Here is a 23,052-nt window from a genome sequence, read left to right on the forward strand (position 1 = left end):
GGTAGCAAGTGAAGAGTCAGAGCCAGGGCCCAGCACAGACATGTAGACTAGGAGTCTCCAGTCAGCGGTATCTCTGGTCACCCCATAGGTGAGAACTGGTAACCCCTAGAACAGCAAGTCCCGGGATCAGAGGTCCGTGCGGGCAGGAGGCAAACCTGTGCGTCGAAGACCCAGTGCCATGTCTATGACCCTGAGGCACAATGACTGCAAGCAACACGCCTGAATGTGTGTCCAGAAGTTGCAGACACAACGTCTGTGGATCTGCTAGACCGGGCCGGGGACTGTAGGTTGGAATCCCAGCCTGGCCTGGGACTGCAGGCTTGTCGGTGCATGTGTGTGTGTGAGTGGGTGGGTGAGAGGAAAGGACTCTTTTTGGCAGTGGTCACGTTTGCTTTTGTTGTTGTGGCTTGTGTTGCTCTGCTGACCATTGTAGACATGTTGTTTTGCCACCAGGATGTATGGCGACTAATGTGGCTGCCCCCAGCACACCCTTAAGTTGCGTTGGCTGTTACCACAAATGACACATTTCACTGTATGCCTCGATGTGCGTGTGACAAATAAATAAATCTGAAGAAGGCAGTTGGGATGTTAACCTTCATTGGCCAGGAGACGTTAGGAATGGACATCAAGATAAAGGGATGTAAATGAATCTCCTTCATCTTACATGCTCAGCTCTGCTATTGTCGATAAAATGTGGCCATGACTGTAATCGTCACCTGCTGGAAACACGCCTGCACGAGGTTTTCTGGGAAGAGATTCCGAATGAGATCCATGAAGGCATCCAGGCTCGACACGTCTGGGTTCTTGGAGCTCGTGCTGACCGAGGTCCTGAGCTTAGGGTTACCGGGATGGATGATGATCACCAGGATCACGCCGAGAGCAGCCGCGACAATCGTCGTCGTCATGTAGTAGGCCAGGGCCCGCGTCCCCATCCGGCCACTCGATTTGGCGTCGAGACCCGCTAGCCCTGGGGGGGGGAAAGGCAGCATAGGTCAGGGCTGCACTAACTCAACGGGGCTGGCGAATCCTGAGGTAGCCAGTTCAGACACAACCATCCCTCCAAGCACATACAGTCACAGAGAAGTACAGCACAGAAGCAGGCCCTTTGGCCCATCTAGTCGATGCCAAAACCATTTAAACTGCCTACTCACATCAACTGGCACCGGCACCATAATCTTCCATACCCCTACCAACCACGTACCTTTCCAAACTTCTCTTAAACATTGAAATTGAGCTCACGTGCACCACTTATGCAGGCAGCTCATTCCACACTTACAACACTCTGAGTGAAGACGTTTCCCCTCATGTTTCCCTTAAACTTTTGACCTTTCACTCTTAAACCATGACCTCTGGTTGTAGACCCACTCCACCTCGGAGGAAAAACCCTGCCTGCATTAATGTTATCGATACCCCTCATAATTTTGTATAACTCTGTCAAATCTCCTGTCAATCTTCTACATTCGAAGGAATAAAGTCCTAACCTATTCAATCTTTCCTTACAAATCAGGTCCTCCAGACCCGGAAAAATCCTCATAAATTTCCTCTGTACTCTTTGAACCTTGTTTACATTGGTACACAGTACTCCAAATTAGGCCCCACCAACATCTTATACAATTGTACAGTTTCAACATAACATTCCATCTCCTGAACTCTATATATTGACTTATGAAGGCCAATGCGCTGAAAGCTTTCTTTACGACCCTATCTACCTGTGATGCCACTTTCAGAGAATTATGGACCTGTGATCCCAGATCCCTTTGTTCTACTGAACTCCTCAATGCCCTACAGTCACTGTGTAAGATCTACCCTCACACTTGTCTTCATCTGCCATCCTTCAGCCCATCTTTCCAGCTGATGCAGATCCTCCAGCAAGCCATAATAGCTTTACTCGTTATGCATAACAGTCTTGCAAATTCGCTGATCCAGTTGACCACAGTTTCACCCAGATCATTGATATAGACGACAAACAAGAACCGATCCCCAGCAGCACACACTAGTCAACCATCTATACCAATCTCTGGCTTCTGCCACAAAGCCGATATCTAATCCAATTTGAATGCCGAGGACTGAACCTTTTTGACTGACCTCCCCCGTGGGACCTTGTCAAATGCCTTGCTAAATCCACTGCCATGCATTCATCAGCTTTCTTGGTAACTTCCTCAAAAAAACTCAATAAGATTAGTTAGACATGACTAGCATACACGAAGCCTTGCTGACTATCCTGAAACAGTCCACGTCTGCACAAATAGTTATATACCCCATCCCTTAGAATACCTTCCCTACAAATGATGTCAGACCTGCTGGCCTATAATTTCCTGGTTTATGTTTAGAGCCTTTTTTAAACAGCAGAACAACATCGGCTATCCTCCAAACCTCAGGTACATCTCCTGTCATGAAGTATGATTTAAATATCTCTACTAGGGCCCCGACAATTTCTGCACTTGCCACCAGTAGAATCGAAGGGAACACTATGTCAGGCCCTGGGGATTTATCCATCCTGATTTACCTCAGACCCTGATTTCCCTCAGAATAACAAACATCTGTAAATCTGTACATAGTCCATGAAGTTGATGCCACTTTTCCTCACTTCTATAGACGCTGTATCCATCTCCCGAGTAAATAGTCCATATCCTGTATTTTCGTCAGTTCAAAAGGTTCAGTGCTTAGAACAAATTACACTGTCTTCCATTAAAGTCACAAGGCATTCAATACTAATTACATTAATGTTTGGTTGGAAACCATCCCAACGTTGGTTTTCATTAACATTAAGTCCACATTCTGCTCTGGGATTGGAACTGAGGGAATGGGAGACGAGAATGACGATGCAGCAGGAGGAAATGGGAGATGGGAATGGAGATGCAGTGGGAGGAAGTGGGAGACGGAATGGTGATGTAGCAGGGGGAAGTGGGAGATGGGAATGATGGTGCAGCAGGAGGAAATGGGAGATGGGAATGGTGGTGTAGCAGGGGGAAATAGGAGACGGAATGGTGATGTAGCAGGGGGAAGTGGGAGATGGGAATGGTGGTGTAGCAGGAGGAAATGGGAGATGGGAATGGTGGTGTAGCAGGGGGAAATAGGAGACGGAATGGTGATGTAGCAGGGGGAAGTGGGAGATGGGAATGGTGGTGTAGCAGGGGGAAGTGGGAGATGGGAATGATGGTGCAGCAGGAGGAAATGGGAGATGGGAATGGTGGTGTAGCAGGGGGAAATAGGAGACGGAATGGTGATGTAGCAGGGGGAAGTGGGAGATGGGAATGGTGGTGTAGCAGGGGGAAGTGGGAGATGGGAATGGTGGTGTAGCAGGGGGAAGTGGGAGATGGGAATGGTGATACAGTGGGGGAAGTGGGAGTTGGGAATGGTGGTGTAGCAGGGGGAAACAGGAGATGGGAATGGAGATGCAGCGGGAGGAAGTGGGAGACGGAATGGTGATGCAGTGGGGGAAGTGGGAGTTGGGAATGGTGGTGTAGCAGGGGGAAGTGGGAGTTGGGAATGGAGATGCAGTAGGGGGAAGTGGGAGATGGGAATGGCGGTGTAGCAGGGGGAAGTGGGAGATGGGAATGGTGGTGTAGCAGGAGGAAACAGGAGATGGGAATGGAGATGTAGCAGGGGGAAGTGGGAGACGGGAATGGCGATGACTCACCTGTGATGAGGCTGGAGACAATGAGAGGAAGAATAAGCATCTTCAGCATCCTCATGAGGATGTCTCCCGGGAAGGAGAGCAGGAGCAGAACGTTGGGGCCCAGGTCGGGCACCATGCGCAGGAGGCATCCGAACACGGCGCCCAGCACCACACCTGGAGCACACAGGATCGAAACCAGGAGCTAAGCCCAGGCCAAGACAGCACACGCATACAAGGAGGAGAGATTTGCATCTATATAGCGCCCTTTGCTACCCCAGGCCACCCTGCGGCAGACCCACAGCACGGCACCCAGACCCTCTCGCCTGTTTCCACACACGAGAACAAGATTCATTGTAAATGGTCATACTTCAGCGCACAAGCGTAAAGGAGAATGGAATGATAGCTACTCTAGATCCAATGCAGCTTAAAAAAATTTTTAGCATAAAGAACACAATAAAAAAGCAAGAAAAATACACAATAAATATAAATATTGAAGTAATCCTATAAAACACAATGCACAAGTAACTGTTATATACATGGAATGATTGTGTGGACGAGGGGTGAATGATAAGTTCGTGGCCTAGGGTAGAAGGAGATGAGTTATTAACTTCAAACTTTCTGCATCGTCACTCAGAGTTGAACTGCACGTGCATGTAACGAGAGCTGTATAACTAACCTCCTTCTACCTTAGGCCACAAACTTATCAATCATGCCCCCGTACATAAGGTAACGTTAAGTGATGTGTCTGTAGTGGTGGTGCAGTGGGTCACTAAGTGGAAATGTTGATTGGCCTGATTGCTTTTATTCGAGTCTGATGGTCCTGGTGTGGGCGCTGTGTATTTTCTACCCTGATGGGAACAGGACGAACAGTCCATGAGCAGGGGTGGCTGGGATTCTTCTGACTTTGTTGGCCTTTTTCCCGGCACCTTTCTGTGTATCTGACCCTGACGGCGGTAGGCTGGCGCCGGCGATGCGCTGGGCTGTCTTGCCTGCTCTTCCTGTCCGCCGCAGTGCAGTTTCAGCAACGCCCGGCTGATGGAGCGCGTTAGGATGCTCTCCACCGCGGTCTGTGGGAGATCATGAGTTAACTTTGGAGAGGGCGCCAAAGAGGGTTTGTGAGTATTGACCAGCTCTCTTCAACCTCCTCAGAAAGTGGAGGAGTTGTTGAGCTTTCCCAGCTGTGCTCAGGGACCATGAGAGGTTGTGTAGGAAGTGCTCTCCCAGGAGTTTGAAACTGTTCCTAATCTCCGCTGCTGTGCCGCCACAGTGATGCTGATTGAGAGTTAGTTACTGCTCCAACAACTGAGGACAACTCATCTGTTCTTATTGCATAACACGGTTACTTTGTACTTACAGATGTTAAATCTCACCTAAAAGACAGATCGCAGCAAGTCATCTGTCACCGTGTCCACACTGTGAATGCAGGGCGCTACGGTGTGTTGTAAGACAGGAAGACCTTGTGGTGCAAGATTATAATTCTGTGAAAATGGAGCCACAAGTAGACAGGGCGGTGAAGAAAGGTTTGGGCACATCAAGGGGCTGAGTACAAGAGTGCAGGCTTGCACCTTATTGTCTACACTTTCTCTGTAACTGTCACACTCCCCTCTACATGGGTTTCCCTTCTGCTAGCTCAATGCAAAACTGTATGAAGATCTGTGTGGATGTTTTTCACTGCACCTCTGTACGCGTGAAGATAATAAACCAATGTTGCCTGCTTACAACGGGGCAACTTAGGCGTGGTACTGTAGCATAGTGGTTAGCGTAGAACTTCACTGCGCCAGCGATCGGGGTTCAAATCCTGGCGTTGTCTGTAAGGAGTCTATACATTCTCCCTATGACCACGTGGGTTTCCTCTGGGTGCTCCGGTTTCCTCCCACAAGCCGAAGATGTACAGGTTAGGATCCGTGAGTTGTGGGTAATGCTATGTGGGTGTCAGTAGGGAGGTGACACCTGCGGGCTGCCCCCAGCACATCCTCGGACTGTGTTGGCCGCTAATGCGAGTGGCTCATTTCACTGTGTGTTTCAAGGTGCAAGTGACAAATAAAGCTAGTCTTTATCTCTTTAAGTTCGTTGAGGTCTTCATTTTACCGAGCTGACCACCAAGGTGTGGGAAGTGGACCACATTTTCCAGGGTCCCTCCATGAACCTTCGCTGCCACAAGACAGGTGGGAAGCGTGGTACGGCATCTTGGCCTTGCAGTGTGGCTGTAAGACCCATTTTATATGTTTAATAGTTTATAGAAAGAGAAGGGTGAAGAGTCATTCCTGGCCAGGGTCTTGCTGGAGATATGGTGTTGGTATTGGCTTGGCTTTGTTATTGTCACATGTACTGAGTACAATGCGTGGCGTGGTGGAGTTAGGTCTCTGCCAAAGGAGATGTAAGGCACTCTTTCCCTCTGCTAGCCTGCAGGTCACCCTTGGGCAAGGTGTAGCATCTGCTTAGCCCCCATGGGAGCAGGTGTTGGATGGTCGTATGACCAACTGGAGCATATCACAAGTCCTGGTTATGGGACCACTGACACTAGGCAGACAATCTCTGAAGAGTACTGATAATGGCTAGGGTCACCCGTCTTGTAAAGACACTGCCCAGAAGAAGGCAATGGCAAACCACTTCTGTAGAAAGATTTGCCAGGAACAATCATGGTCATGAGATGATGATGATGACAGGGAGGGTAAATACGAGCAGGCTTTTTCCACTGAGACTAGAACCAGAGCTCATGGGTGAAGGGTGAAAGGTGAAATGTTTAAGGGGAACATGAGGGGGGAGCTTCCTCACTCAAGAGGGTGGTGAAACGAGCTGTCAGCTGTCATAGTCATATGACACGGCACATAATGATGATGTCACCCAACACGGCACATAATGATGATGTCACCCAACACGGCACATAATGATGATGTCACTCAACACAGCACATAATGATGATGACAAGAGTACAGTCTTGCATACTGTTCATACAGAGCAAATCATTACAGAGTGCGTTGAGATAGAATAAGGTAAAAAATAAAGATGCAATAATGAAAGAGTGCCGTGCAGGTCAACAATAACATGGGAGTAACTAAATCATCAGAGTTTGTGGGGTTTGCTTTTGAGAGTGTAGGCCTCTCTCAGCAGCGGGCTACAACATCAGCCTAACTGTGGTATTGGAGTAGAACTTAAAGGCTTTGGCCTTTAACCTTTGTATTCCTACAAATACCATTAACGTTGCAACCAAAAATATTCTGACAACGCGAGCTCAGAATAGATTTTCCAAGACCCAAGTATGGCGTTTAATTCTGAAAGCCGGTCACTGGGTGGGGTGGCGATTAATTCCTCGAGGAATTGTCGGACATATGTTGATTTGCTTGCGACGCTGAATGGCTTCGCCACAACAGCGTCTACCTTCCTCCACATACCGACACGAGGCTGATTAAAGCAAAGATAACAGCCGTTCCAGGGATTTATACCCTCTTTCATTTCTTACTTACCTCGGATTGACGCAGAAACATCGAGGGCCTAATGAAATTCAAATCCCTTCTGATCGAGAAGCAATTAGTTGACCATCAAAGAGGTCACGGCGAACATGAAGTGATGGTGTATGCTCAGATTCAAGGAAGATTATGTGATGCTGGTGTTGAGGGCCCTAATCTTCTTTTAAACAACTACAGTTATCTTGAAAATTGCCGCATAATCTTTAGCATTAAAATGGGCGATAGATAGTTAGATTTATTGATCCCAAAGGAAATTACAGTGTCACAGCAGCATCACAAGTGCACAGATATACAAATATACAAATATTAAAAGAGAAGTAAGAAAATTTTTTAAAAAAAAAGTTACCTCAAACAGTCTAACCGGAGGGGGTTATCACTTCCCTGGCTATAGGCTGACTCATTACAGAGCCAAATGGCCGCGGGTAAGAATGACCTCATGTAGCGCTCTTTGGAGCAGCGCAGTTGTCTTAGTCTATTACTAAGAGTGCTCTTCAGCCCAGGTGGCATGCAGAGGGTGAGAAACATTGCCCAGAATTGCCAGGATTTTCTGTAGGGTCCTTTGTTCTACCGCAGCCTCCAGTGCGTCCAGTTTGACCCCTATAACAGAGCCAGCCTTTCTAATCAGTTTATTGAGCCTGTTGGCATCACCCGCGTTGATGCCATTGCCCCAGCAAACCACCGCATAGAAGATTGTACTGGCGACAACAGGCTGGTGGAACACGTGGAGAGGCCTGCAAGGTGCCGTCACCCCTCAGCTTAGAACTCACTGTGCAACCCACACACAAACTGGTGCTCATCTTCCCTCCCTCCTTCAGGAAGATATCTCTCTGGTGTGTCTCTCTGCCCGTTATCTCTTAGAAGGAGAGCTATAAACTTAATCAAAGTCAAAGTCAGTACATACTGGAGGGTGAAAGATGAAATATTTAAGGGAAACTTGAGGGGGAACTTCACTCAGGGGGCAGTGTGGTGTGGAACGAGCTACCAGTGGAAGTGGTGGATGCAGGTCTGATTGGAATATTTCAGAGAAGTTTGGATAAGTACATGGATGGGAGGGGTATGGTCCAGCTACAGGTCGATGGGACTAGGCAGAATAATAGTTCGGCACAGACTAGATGGGCTGAAGGGTTGTAGTGTTCTATGATGCTTTGACTCTTTGATATCATATTCTACCTTGAGATTTTCTTGTAGGCATGTACAGGAAATAAAGAAATACAACAGAATTTATGAAAAACAATACACAAACAAAGACTGACAAACAACCAACGTGCAAAAGAAGCTACTAAATAAAATATAAATACTATTGGGAACCTGAGATGTAGAGTCCTTGAAAGTGAGTCTGTAGGTTGTGGAATTACTGAGCTGAGTGGAGTTATCCATGCCAGTTCAGAAGCCTGATGGTTGTAGGGTGCTAATGGCTCCTGAACCTGGTGAGGACGGACCTAAGGCTCCTGTACCTCCTGGCCGATGGGCGCAGTGAAAAGAGGGGCTGGTTGATGGGGGTCCTTGGTGATGATCCTCTTCAGGGATAGGGGAATTATGTGTACACTCACTATTCTCTCTCAGTCCCTCTCTCAGGAAAATATTTGTTCATTGGCTCCTCCTTCCTCTGCCTCAGGACTCAGATCAGCACACGGTGCCTCTGTCCATCTTTGGGAGATTAACTCTTTCTTGGGCAGTCATCAGTGTTGAGGACAAATGGTTCCCCAAACCAGGGACAGGGTGAGCTGTTTCCACAAACCAGGGACAGGGTGAGCTTTTTCCCCAAACCAGGGACGGGGTGAGCTGTTTCCCCCAAACCAGGGACAGGGTGAGCTGTTCCCACAAACCAGGGACAGGGTGAGCTTTTTCCCCAAACCAGGGACGGGGTGAGCTGTTTCCCCCAAACCAGGGACAGGGTGAACTGGTTCCCCCAAACCAGGGACAGGGTGAACTGGTTCCCCAAACCAGGGACAGGGTGAGCTGGTTCCCCCAAACCAGGGACAGGGTGAGATGTTTCCCCAAACCAGGGACAGAGTGAGCTGTTTCCCCAAACCAGGGACAAGGTGAACTGGTTCCCCCAAACCAGGGACAGGGTGAGATGTTTCCCCAAACCAGGGACAGGGTGAGCTGCTTCCCACAAACCAGGGACAGGGTGAGCTGGTTCCCACAAACCAGGGACAGGGTGAGCTGTTTCCCCAAACCAGGGACGGGGTGAGCTGTTTCCCCAAACCAGGGACAGGGTGAGCTGGTTCCCACAAACCAGGGACAGGGTGAACTGGTTCCCCAAACCAGGGACGGGGTGAGCTGTTTCCCCAAACCAGGGACAGGGTGAGCTGGTTCCCACAAACCAGGGACAGGGTGAACTGGTTCCCACAAACCAGGGACAGGGTGAACTGGTTCCACAAATCAGGGACAGGGTGAACTGGTTCCCACAAACCAGGGACAGGGAGAGCTGGTTCCCCAAACCAGGGACGGGGTGAGCTGTTTCCCCAAACCAGGGACAGGGTGAGCTGTTTCCCCCAAACCAGGGACAGGGTGAGCTGTTTCCCACAACCAGGGACAGGGAGAACTGGTTCCCCAAACCAGGGACAAGGTGAGCTGGTTCCCCAAACCAGGGACAGGGAGAGCTGGTTCCCCAAACCAGGGACAGGGCGAACTGATTCCCCAAACCAGGGACAAGGTGAACTGGTTCCCACAAACCAGGGACAGGGTGAGCTGGTTCCCACAAACCAGAGACAGGGTGAACTGGTTCCCCAAACCAGGGACAGGGTGAGCTGTTTCCCCAAACCAGGGACAGGGTGAGCTGGTTCCCACAAACCAGGGACAGGGTGAACTGGTTCCCACAAACCAGGGACAGGGAGAACTGGTTCCCCAAACCAGAGACAAGGTGAACTGGTTCCCACAAACCAGGGACAGGGTGAACTGGTTCCCCAAACCAGGGACAGGATGAGCTGTTTCCACAAACCAGGGACAGGGTGAACTGGTTCCCCAAACCAGGGACAGGGTGAGCTGGTTCCCACAAACCAGGGACAGAGTGAGCTGGTTCCCACAAACCAGGGACAGGGTGAACTGGTTCCCCAAACCAGGGACAGGGTGAGCTGTTTCCACAAACCAGGGACAGGGTGAACTGGTTCCCAAAACCAGGGACGGGGTGAACTGGTTCCCCAAACCAGGGACAGGGAGAGCTGGTTCCTACAAACCAGGGACAGGGAGAACTGGTTCCCACAAACCAGGGACAGGGTGAGCTGGTTCCCACAAACCAGGGACAGGGTGAGCTGGTTCCCACAAACCAGGGACAGGATGAGCTGGTTCCCACAAACCAGGGACAGGGAGAGCTGGTTCCCCAAACCAGGGACAAGGTGAACTGGTTCCCACAAACCAGGGACAGGGAGAACTGGTTCCCACAAACCAGGGACAGGGAGAACTGGTTCCCCAAACCAGGGACAGGGTGAGCTGGTTCCCACAAACCAGGGACAAGGTGAACTGGTTCCCACAAACCAGGGACAGGGTGAGCTGGTTCCCACAAACCAGGGACAGGGTGAACTGGTTCCCCAAACCAGGGACAGGGTGAGCTGGTTCCCACAAACCAGGGACAGGGTGAGCTGGTTCCCACAAACCAGGGACAGGGTGAACTGGTTCCCCAAACCAGGGACAGGGAGAGCTGGTTCCCCAAACCAGGGACAGGGTGAACTGGTTCCCACAAACCAGGGACAGGGTGAACTGGTTCCCACAAACCAGGGACAGGGTGAGCTGTTTCCACAAACCAGGGATAGGGTGAGCTGGTTCCCCAAACCACGGACAGGGTGAACTGGTTCCCCAAACCAGGGACAGGGTGAACTGGTTCCCCAAACCAGGGACAGGGTGAGCTGGTTCCCACAAACCAGGGACAGGGTGAACTGGTTCCCCAAACCAGGGACAGGGTGAACTGGTTCCCCAAACCAGGGACAGGGTGAGCTGTTTCCCACAAACCAGGGACAGGGAGAACTGGTTCCCACAAACCAGGGACAGGGTGAACTGGTTCCCACAAACCAGGGACAGGGTGAACTGGTTCCCCAAACCAGGGACAGGGAGAGCTGGTTCCCACAACCAGGGACAGGGAGAACTGGTTCCCACAAACCAGGGACAGTGTGAGCTGGTTCCCCAAACCAGGGACGGGGTGAGCTGGTTCCCCAAACCAGGGACAGGGTGAGCTGGTTCCCACAAACCAGGGACAGGGTGAGCTGTTTCCCCAAACCAGGGACAAGGTGAACTGGTTCCCACAAACCAGGGACAGGGTGAGCTGTTTCCCCAAACCAGGGACAGGGTGAACTGGTTCCCCCAAACCAGGGACAGGGTGAGCTGGTTCCCCAAACCAGGGACAGGGTGAACTGGTTCCCACAAACCAGGGACAGGGTGAACTGGTTCCCCAAACCAGGGACAGGGTGAACAGGTTCCACAAATCAGGGACAGGGTGAGCTGGTTCCCACAAACCAGGGACAGGGTGAACTGGTTCCCCAAACCATGGACAGGGTGAGCTGGTTCCCACAAACCAGGGACAGGGTGAGCTGTTTCCCCAAACCAGGGACAGGGTGAGCTGTTTCCCACAACCAGGGACAGGGTGAACTGGTTCCCCAAACCACGGACAGGGTGAGCTGGTTCCCACAAACCAGGGACAGGGTGAGCTGTTTCCCCAAACCAGGGACAGAGTGAACTGGTTCCCACAAACCAGGGACAGGGTGAGCTGGTTCCCCAAACCACGGACAGGGTGAGCTGTTTCCCCAAACCAGGGACAGGGTGAGCTGGTTCCCACAAACCAGGGACAGTGTGAGCTGGTTCCCACAAACCATGGACAGGGTGAGCTGGTTCCCACAAACCAGGGACAGGGTGAGCTGGTTCCCCAAACCAGGGACAGGGTGAGCTGTTTCCCACAACCAGGGACAGGGTGAACTGGTTCCCCCAAATCAGGGGCAGGATGAACTGGTTCCCACAACCAGGGACAGGGAGAGCTGGTTCCCACAAACCAGGGACAGGGTGAACTGGTTCCCACAAACCAGGGACAGGGTGAGCTGGTTCCCACAAACCAGGGACAGGGTGAGCTGGTTCCCACAAACCAGGGACAGGGTGAACTGGTTCCCACAAACCAGGGACAGGGTGAGATGTTTCCCCAAACCAGGGACAGGGTGAACTGGTTCCCCCAAACCAGGGACAGGGTGAGCTGTTTCCCCAAACCAGGGACAGGGTGAGCTGTTTCCACAAACCAGGGACAGGGTGAGCTGGTTCCCACAAACCAGGGACAAGGTGAACTGGTTCCCACAAACCAGGGACAGGGAGAACTGGTTCCCACAAACCAGGGACAGTGAGAGCTGGTTCCCCCAAACCAGGGACAGGGTGAACTGGTTCCCACAACCAGGGACAGGGTGAGCTGGTTCCCACAACCAGGGACAGGGAGAACTGGTTCCCACAAACCAGGGACAGGGAGAGCTGGTTCCCCCAAACCAGGGACAGGGTGAACTGGTTCCCACAACCAGGGACAGGGAGAACTGGTTCCCACAAACCAGGGACAGGGTGAGCTGGTTCCCACAAACCAGGGACAGGGTGAGCTGGTTCCCACAAACCAGGGACAGGGTGAGCTGTTTCCCACAAACCAGGGACAGGGTGAGCTGGTTCCCACAAACCAGGGACAGGGAGAGCTGGTTCCCCAAACCAGGGACAGGGTGAACTGGTTCCCACAACCAGGGACAGGGAGAACTGGTTCCCACAAACCAGGGACAGGGTGAGCTGGTTCCCACAAACCAGGGACAGGGTGAGCTGGTTCCCACAAACCAGGGACAGGGTGAGCTGTTTCCCACAAACCAGGGACAGGGTGAGCTGGTTCCCACAAACCAGGGACAGGGTGAGCTGTTTCCCACAAACCAGGGACAGGGTGAGCTGGTTCCCACAAACCATGGACAGGGTGAGCTGTTTCCACAAACCATGGACAGGGTGAGCTGGTTCCCACAAACCAGGGACAGGGTGAGCTGTTTCCCACAAACCAGGGACAGGGTGAGCTGTTTCCCCAAACCAGGGACAGGGTGAGCTGGTTCCCACAAACCAGGGACAGGGAGAACTGGTTCCCACAAACCAGGGACAGGGTGAGCTGGTTCCCCAAACCAGGGACAGGGTGAGCTGTTTCCCACAAACCAGGGACAGTGTGAGCTGGTTCCCACAAACCAGGGACAGGGTGAACTGGTTCCCACAAACCAGGGACAGGGTGAGCTGTTTCCCCAAATCAGGGACAGGGTGAACTGGTTCCCCCAAATCAGGGACAGGATGAGCTGGTTCCACAAACCAGGGGCAGGGTGAACTGGTTCCCACAAACCAGGGACAGGGAGAAATGGTTCCCACAAATCAGGGGCAAGGTGAACTGGTTCCCCCAAATCAGGGACAGGGTGAGCTGGTTCCCCAAACCAGGGACAGGGAGAGCTGGTTGGTAGGCTGTCCAATCTTCCATCACTTCTGCACATCTCACACAATGCCCTGAGGTTCCCAACACCACCATGGTCTGTCACCCTGGTCATGGTCTAGATGCTCCCCGGAGTCAGTGAGGGTGGTGCATTTCAAGGCAGTTGTGACAATATCCCTGACTGTTTCCAACCATGGTCTCTTCCCATGACGGAGCTCGGAACAGCTTCTACTTTGTGAACCTGGTGCAGCCAATCCGGTTGACCATTGTCCCAATTCCCACACTCCGCACTGGAAGGAAGATGCTTCGCTCTCCCACTGATGGTGCTGCAGGACTCTGGAAGGGAGATTAAGGCTTTGATCTCTTAATTGGATGTGATCAATCCTGACTAAAAGAATAGCGGCATGAGCTCAGGCCAAGATCAATCCCTGGACCAACCATTATCATGATGCGTAGCCCAGTAAGAAACTGAATATCATTGGCTCTGATAGTGAGATGGGACTGGGACCTGTGGGGTGTGATAGCAAGTTTTCTCACTTCCCATGTGATGTAGGGAGGGTGTGAGATGGAATTCTCCCCCCTCCTATATGTTATAAGGATGCTGGATATTATACAAACACGCACGCGTGCGCGCGCACACACACACACACTCACACACACACACACACACACACTCACTCACACACACACACACACATACACACACACACACACACTCACTCACACACACACACACTCACACACACACACACACACACACACACACACACACACTCACTCACGCACGCACACACACACACACACACACACACACACACACACACACACACACACACACACACACACACACACACACACACACACACACACACACACTCTCTCTCTCAGGTGACCGTTACTTTACTCCCTGAGACAATGTTGTGAAACTTACCAAGAACGGTCAGGAGAAGCAACAAGTTGCGTTCCAGCCAGTTGCAGCATTTGGAGCCACACGGCAGCTCAGCCAGGTTCAGTTTACGGTCTGGAATGGGAATATCTGATTGGTTGGTCATCTCTGCAAACTGGACACAAAGGGAAACAGCAATGCAGTGGGGACTCTCCCAACGGCAGGAACATACAACACTTACAATTATATTGTAATTTGCCCTTTACTGTGCCTATTGTCTTGTTTATTAATTATTGTACTGTCTTGCGCTGTTTTGTACACTTTATGTTGTCCCATGTAGGTCTGGAGTCTAACGTAGTTCTGTGTTGTTTCAGGTAGTCTAGTGTAGTTTTTACTGTCAAGATGAAGCCACATTCAGGTTGGAGGAACAACACCTTATATACCGGCTGGGTAACCTCCAACCTGATGGCGTGAACATTGACTTCTCTAACTTCCGTTAATGCCCCTTCTTACCCCATCCCTCATATATTTAGTTTTCTCCCCCCCTCCTTTTTTCCTCTCTTTCTGCCCATCACTCTGCCTGGTCTCCATCTCCCTCTGGTGCTTCCCCCCTCCCCCTTTCTTTCTCCCGAGGCCTCCCGTCCCATGATCCTTTCCCTTCTCCAGCTCTGTATCACTTTCACCAATCACCTTTCCAGCTCTTAGCTTCATCCCACCCCCCCGGTCTTCTCCTATCATTTTGCATTTCCCCCTCCCCCTCCTACTTTCAAGTCTCTTACTATCTTTCCTTTCGGTTAGTTCTGACGAAGGGTCTCGGCCCGAAACGTCGACAATGCTTCTCCCTATAGATGCTGCCTGGCCTGCTGCGTTCCACCAGCATTTTGTGTGTGTCGTTAGTGTAGTTTTGTGTTGTTTCATGTAGCACCAGGGTCCTGGAGGAACGTTGTTTCATTTTTACTGTGTACTGTACCAGCAGTTTATGGTCGAAATGACAATAAAAAGCGACTTGACTTGATATCATCTAGGCAATACATTGGAACAATGAAATCACAGTAATGTTCCACAAAGTATATTCACAGTATACCCCTCCCAAGTATACCCTGACAAAATATATCCCAAAGCATACCCCAACAAAGTATACCCCACAGTACACCCTGAAAAGGTAAACCCCACGGTATACCCTGACAAAGTATACCCCACAATATATCCCAACATAGTATAGTCTGACAGAGTGAACCACAGTATATCCCACAGTATACCCCACAGTATACCCCAACATAGTAAACCCCACAGTATACCCTGATGAAGTATAGGCACCGCACACCCCAGAAATGTATACCCCCAAAGATTACCTCAACAAATCTGCAGATGACACCAAGAATAGGGGCATATTGGACAGTGGGGAAGGCTATCTATGCTTGCAATGGATTTGGACCAGCTGGAAAACGGGCTGACAAATGCCGATTACAGAAAAGTGCGAGGTGTGACTCCTCTTGAGGACAAACCAGGGTAGGACTTACGACGTGAACGGTAGGGCACTGAGGCGTACGGTGGAACAGAGGGATCTGGGAACGCAGACCTCCCCCCAGTAGCCACCGGAATATTGAGGAACGGAGATGAGCTGGCAGATGAGGGGATTACGCAGGGTGCTTATGGGTATCACAGGGTCATTGTAACGGGAGGCTTTAACTTTCTTAACATAGACTGGGACCTCTCTAGTGCAAGAGTTATAGACAGGCTGGAATTGTTAGCTGCATCCAAGAGGGTTTCTTAAATCAATATGTAGATAGTCCAACAAGAGGAGAAACCGTGCTGGAGCTGGTGTTGGGTAAAGGGCCTGGCCAAGTGACTGACCATTCAATGGGATAATATTTTGCAAACAGTGATCAGTACTCCTTCAGTTTTATGATGGCTATAGATAAGGATAATATGGACCCTGCAGAAGAGTATGGCATGGCAAATTACAAAGGTAATAGGCAGGAACTAGGGAGGGTTAACTGTGAGAGGTAGAGATAGGGTAGACGGACAGAATCCTACTCCAAGACTTGGAATGTCTAATACCGGAGAGCAGACTGTTCATTTAAGATGAAGACGGGAGGAGGGGGGGGGTTAAGTTCAGAGGAGGTGGGTCGGGCAACGTACAGGATATGTTGAAGTTGTATGGTGAGGTTGAACTTTGAGTATTCTGGCTACCTACCTACAGGAATAATATCAATAGCCTTGCAAGAATGCGGAGAAAATTTACAAGAAATTTGCCAGTTAAGGACCTGAGTAAGAGGGGAAAGTTGAATATGACAGGAGTTCATTCCCTGGAGCACCTTGATTCCCTGAGGGGCGATTTTATAGAGGTGTACAAATTATGAGGGCTCTAGACAGGGCAAATATAAGCAGGCTTTTTCTCCTCAGATTGGGTGAACTAGAGGTCATAGGTTATGGGTGAAAGGTGAAATATTTAAGGGGAATCTGAAGGGAAACATCTACACTCACTGAGTGGTGCAAACGTGGAACGAGCTGCCAGTGGAAGTTGCGGGTTTAATTGTTGTACTCAGAAGAAGCTTGGATAGGAATGTGGATGGGGAGGGGTGTGGTCCAGGAGCATTTAGACGAAGCAGAAGATCAGGGTGGTGTGCACTAGATGTGGCCCAAGGGCCTGCAACGTCCCCACATCAGGCTATCTATCTAATGTGTTATGCCCACACTTCAGTGTCAGGTGAGTAACACCATCCCTCTCGGTAATAATTGCCTGCACGCAGAGTTTGACAATGAACGACAATCATTTACAGCACTCGGGAACACACCACACATTCTGAGAAAAGCCCTCAGTGCCAGTATAACACACCGAAGGCTGTGTCACTGAGTTCAACACACCGAGGGCCGTGTCACTGGCTGTTACGCACTGAAGGCCGTGTCACTGGGTGTTACACACTGAAGGCAGTGTCACTGGGCGTTACACACCAAAGGCCGTGTCACTGGGCGTTACACACCGAAGGCCGTGTCACTGAGTTCAACACACCGACGGCTGTGTCACTGAGTTCAACACACCGAAGGTCGTGTCACTGGGCATTACACACCGAGGGCCGTGTCACTGGCAGTTACACACAGAAGGCCGTGTCACTGGGCATTACACACCGAGGGCCGTGTCACTGGCAGTTACACACCGAAGGCCGTGTCACTGAGTTCAACACACCGAAGGCCGTGTCACTGAGCTCAACACACCGAAGGCCGTGTCACTGGGCGTTACACACCAAAGGCCGTGTCACTGGGCGTTACACATCGAAGGCCGTGTCACTGGGCATTACACACCGAGGGCCGTGTCACTGGCCGTTACACACCGAGGGCCGTGTAACTGGCCGTTACACACCGAGGGCCGTGTCACTGGGAGTTACACACCGAGAGCCGTGTCACTGGGCATTACACACCGAGGGCCGTGTCACTGGCAGTTACACACCGAAGGCCGTGTCACTGAGTTCAACACACCGAAGGCCGTGTCACTGAGCTCAACACACCGAAGGCCGTGTCACTGGGCGTTACACACCGAAGGCCGTGTCACTGGGCGTTACACACTGAAGGCAGTGTCACTGGGCGTTACACACCAAAGGCCGTGTCACTGGGCGTTACACATCGAAGGCCGTGTCACTGGGCATTACAGACCGAGGGCCGTGTCACTGGCCGTTACACACCGAGGGCCGTGTCACTGGGAGTTACACACCGAGAGCCGTGTCACTGGGCGTTACACACCGAAGGCTGTGTCACTGGCCGTTACACACCGAGGGCCGTGTCACTGGGCGTTACACACCGAAGGCCGTGTCACTGAGTTCAACACACCGAAGGCCGTGTCACTGGCCATTACACACCGAGGGCCGTGTCACTGGCCGTTACACACCGAAGGCCGTGTCACTGGGCATTACACACCAAGGGCCGTGTCACTGGCAGTTACACACCGAAGGCCGTGTCACTGGGCATTACACACCGAAGGCCGTGTCACTGAGCTCAACACACCGAAGGCCGTGTCACTGGGCGTTACACACCGAAGGCCGTGTCATTGGGCGTTACACACCGAAGGCCGTGTCACTGGGCGTTACACACCAAAATCTGTGTCACTGAGTTCAACACACCGAGGGCCATGTCACTGGGCGTTACGCACCGAAGGCCGTGTCACTGGGCTATACACACCGAAGGCCGTGTCACTGGGCGTTACACACCAAAGGCCGTGTCACTGAGTTCAACACACTGAAGGCCGTGTCACTGGGCGTTACACACCGAAGGCTGTGTCACTGAGTTCAACACACCGAGGGCCGTGTCACTGGCTGTTACGCACCGAAGGCCGTGTCACTGGGTGTTACACACTGAAGGCCGTGTCACTGGGCGTTACACATCGAAGGCCGTGTCACTGGGCATTACACACCGAGGGCCGTGTCACTGGCCGTTACACACCGAAGGCCGTGTCACTGGGAGTTACACACCGAGAGCCGTGTCACTGGGCGTTACAAACCGAAGGCCGTGTCACTGGCCGTTACACACCGAGGGCCGTGTCACTGGGCGTTACACACCGAAGGCCGTGTCACTGAGTTCAACACACCGAAGGCCGTGTCACTGGGCATTACACACCGAGGGCCGTGTCACTGGCCGTTACACACCGAAGGCCGTGTCACTGAGTTCAACACACCGACGGCTGTGTCACTGAGTTCAACACACCGAGGGCCGTGTCACTGGCAGTTACACACCGAAGGCCGTGTCACTGGGCATTACACACCGAGGGCCGTGTCACTGGCAGTTACACACCGAAGGCCGTGTCACTGAGTTCCACACTCCGAAGGCCGTGTCACTGGGCGTTACACACCGAAGGCCGTGTCACTGAGTTCAACACACCGACGGCTGTGTCACTGAGTTCAACACACCGAGGGCCGTGTCACTGGCAGTTACACACCGAAGGCCGTGTCACTGAGCTCAACACACCGAAGGCCGTGTCACTGGGCGTTACACACCGAAGGCCGTGTCACTGGGCGTTACACTCCGAAGGCCGTGTCACTGGCCGTTAACACACCGAAGGCCGTGTCACTGGGCGTTACACACCGAAGGCCGTGTCACTGGGCGTTACACACCAAAATCTGTGTCACTGAGTTCAACACACCGAGGGCCATGTCACTGGGCGTTACGCACCGTAGGCCGTGTCACTGGGCTATACACACCGAAGGCCGTGTCACTGGGCGTTACGCACCGAGGGCCGTATCACTGGGCGTTACACACCAAAATCCATGTCACTGAGTTTAACACACCGAGGTCCGTGTTACTGGGCGTTACACACCGAAGGCCGTGTCACTGAGTTCAACACACCGAAGGCCGTGTCACTGGCCGTTACACACCGAAGGCCGTGTCACTGAGTTCAACACACTGAAGGCCGTGTCACTGGGCATTACACACCTAAGGCCGTGTCACTGGGCGTTACACACCGAAGGCCGTTTCACTGGGCGTTACACACCGAAGGCCGTGTCACCGAGTTCAACACACCAACAGTTGTGTCACTGAGTTCAACACACCGAGGGCCGTGTCACTGGCAGTTACACACCGAAGGCCGTGTCACTGGGAGTTACACACCGAAGGCCATGTCACTGAGTTCAACACACCGAAGGCCGTGTCACTGGGCGTTACGCATTGAGGGCCGTGTCACTGGCCGTTACACACCGAAGGCCGTGTCACTAAGTTCAACACACCGAGGGCCGTGTCACTGGCCGTTACACACCGAAGGCTGTGTCACTGAGTTCAACACACCGAAGGCCGTGTCACTGGGTGTTACGCACTGAGGGCCGTGTCACTGGGCGTTACACACCGACGGCTGTGTCACTAAGTTCAACACACCAAAGGCCGTGTCACTGGGCGTTACACACCGAAGGCCGTGTCACTGAGTTCAACACACCGAAGGCCGTGTCACTGGGCGTTACACACCGAGGGCCGTGTCACTGGCCGTTACACACCGAAGGCCGTGTCACTGGGCGTTACACACCGAGGGTCGTGTCACTGGGTGTTACGCACCGAAGGCCGTGTCACTGGGCGTTACACACCGACGGCTGTGTCACTGGGCGTTACACACCGAGGGTCGTGTCACTGGGTGTTACGCACCGAAGGCCGTGTCACTGAGTTCAACACACTGAAGGCCGTGTCACTGGGCGTTACACACCGAAGGCTGTGTCACTGAGTTCAACACACCGAGGGCCGTGTCACTGGCTGTTACGCACCGAAGGCCGTGTCACTGGGTGTTACACACCAAAGGCCGTGTCACTGGGCGTTACACATCGAAGGCCGTGTCACTGGGCATTACACACCGAAGGCCGTGTCACTGGCCGTTACACACCGAAGGCCGTGTCACTGGGAGTTACACACCGAGAGCCGTGTCACTGGGCGTTACAAACCGAAGGCCGTGTCACTGGCCGTTACACACCGAGGGCCGTGTCACTGGGCGTTACACACCGAAGGCCGTGTCACTGAGTTCAACACACCGAAGGCCGTGTCACTGGGCATTACACACCGAGGGCCGTGTCACTGGCCGTTACACATCGAAGGCCGTGTCACTGAGTTCAACACACCGACGGCTGTGTCACTGAGTTCAACACACCGAGGGCCGTGTCACTGGCAGTTACACACCGAAGGCCGTGTCACTGGGCATTACACACCGAAGGCCGTGTCACTGGGCGTTACACACCGAAGGCCGTGTCACTGAGTTCAACACACCGAGGGCCGTGTCACTGGCAGTTACACACCGAAGGCCGTGTCACTGAGTTCCACACTCCGAAGGCCGTGTCACTGGGCGTTACACACCGAAGGCCGTGTCACTGAGTTCAACACACCGATGGCTGTGTCACTGAGTTCAACACACCGAGGGCCGTGTCACTGGCAGTTACACACCGAAGGCCGTGTCACTGGGCGTTACACACCGAAGGCTGTGTCACTAAGTTCAACACACCAAAGGCCGTGTCACTGGGCGTTACACACCGAAGGCCGTGTCACTGAGTTCAACACACCGAAGGCCGTGTCACTGGGCATTACACACCGACGGCCGTGTCACTGGGCGTTACACACCGAAGGCCGTGTCACTGGGCGTTACACACCGAGGGTCGTGTCACTGGGTGTTACGCACCGAAGGCCGTGTCACTGAGTTCAACACACCGATGGCTGTGTCACTGAGTTCAACACACCGAGGGCCGTGTCACTGGCAGTTAGACACCGAAGGCCGTGTCACTGGGCATTACACACCGAGGGCCGTGTCACTGGGCGTTACACACCGAAGGCCGTGTCACTGGGCGTTACACACCGAAGGCCGTGTCACTGGCAGTTACACACCGAAGGCCATGTCACTGAGTTCAACACACCGAGGGCCGTGTCACTGGGCGTTACACACCGAAGGCCGTGTCACTGGCAGTTACACACCGAAGGCCATGTCACTGAGTTCAACACAGCGAGGGCCGTGTCACTGGGCGTTACACACCGAAGGCCGTGTCACTGAGTTCAACACACCGAAGGCCGTGTCACTGGGCGTTACGCACTGAGGGCCGAGTCACTGAGTTCAACACACCGAAGGCCGTGTCACTGGGCATTATGCACTGAGGGTCGAGTCACTGAGTTCAACACACCGAGGGCCGTGTCACTGAGTTCAACACACTGACGGCTGTGTCACTGAGTTCAACACACCGAGGGCCGTGTCACTGGGCGTTACACACCGAAGGCCGTGTCACTGAGTTCAACACACCGAAGGCCGTGTCACTGGGCATTATGCACTGAGGGCCGAGTCACTGAGTTCAACACACCGAGGGCCGTGTCACTGGGCGTTACACACCGAAGGCCGTGTCACTAAGTTCAACACACCAAAGGCCGTGTCACTGGGCGTTACACACCGAAGGCCATGTCACTAAGTTCAACACACCGAAGGCCGTGTCACTGGGCGTTACACACCGAGGGCCGTGTCACTGGGCGTTACACACCGACGGCTGTGTCACTGGGCGTTACACACCGAGGGTCGTGTCACTGGGCGTTACACACCGAAGGCCATGTCACTGGGCGTTACACACCGAAGGCCGTGTCACTGGCAGTTACACACCGAAGGCCATGTCACTGAGTTCAACACACCGAGGGCCGTGTCACTGGGCGTTACACACCGAAGGCCGTGTCACTGAGTTCAACACACCAAAGGCCGTGTCACTGGGCATTATGCACTGAGGGCCGAGTCACTGAGTTCAACACACCGAGGGCCGTGTCACTGGGCGTTACACACCGAAGGCCGTGTCACTGGCAGTTACACACCGAAGGCCATGTCACTGAGTTCAACACACCGAGGGCCGTGTCACTGGGCGTTACACACCGAAGGCCGTGTCACTGGCAGTTACACACCGAAGGCCATGTCACTGAGTTCAACACACCGAGGGCCGTGTCACTGGGCGTTACACACCGAAGGCCGTGTCACTGAGTTCAACACACCGAGGGCCGTGTCACTGGGCGTTACACACCGAAGGCCGTGTCACTGGCAGTTACACACCGAAGGCCATGTCACTGAGTTCAACACACCGAGGGCCGTGTCACTGGGCGTTACACACCGAAGGCCGTGTCACTGAGTTCAACACACCAAAGGCCGTGTCACTGGGCGTTACGCACTGAGGGCCGAGTCACTGAGTTCAACACACCGAGGGCCGTG

At 52.7% G+C, this 23,052-nt stretch overlaps 1 protein-coding gene across 2 annotated transcripts in view; it reads right to left on the minus strand.

The window, feature by feature from the left end:
* LOC140719423 (excitatory amino acid transporter 2-like) overlaps nt 1-23,052 on the minus strand; it is a 93,761-nt gene that overhangs the window by 45,268 nt on the left and 25,441 nt on the right. For both annotated transcript variants that reach the window (XM_073034071.1, XM_073034070.1), the window contains exons 2-4: nt 14,418-14,547; nt 3,641-3,793; nt 717-967 (exon numbers count right to left, since the gene is read on the minus strand). In XM_073034071.1, coding sequence (XP_072890172.1) covers nt 717-967; nt 3,641-3,793; nt 14,418-14,538 — 525 coding nt within the window. In that variant the 5' untranslated portion in view covers nt 14,539-14,547. The remainder of the gene's footprint in view (nt 1-716; nt 968-3,640; nt 3,794-14,417; nt 14,548-23,052) is intronic.

Source organism: Hemitrygon akajei, chromosome 31, assembly GCF_048418815.1.
Source record: "Hemitrygon akajei chromosome 31, sHemAka1.3, whole genome shotgun sequence".
NCBI classification, from domain to species: Eukaryota; Metazoa; Chordata; class Chondrichthyes; order Myliobatiformes; family Dasyatidae; genus Hemitrygon; species Hemitrygon akajei.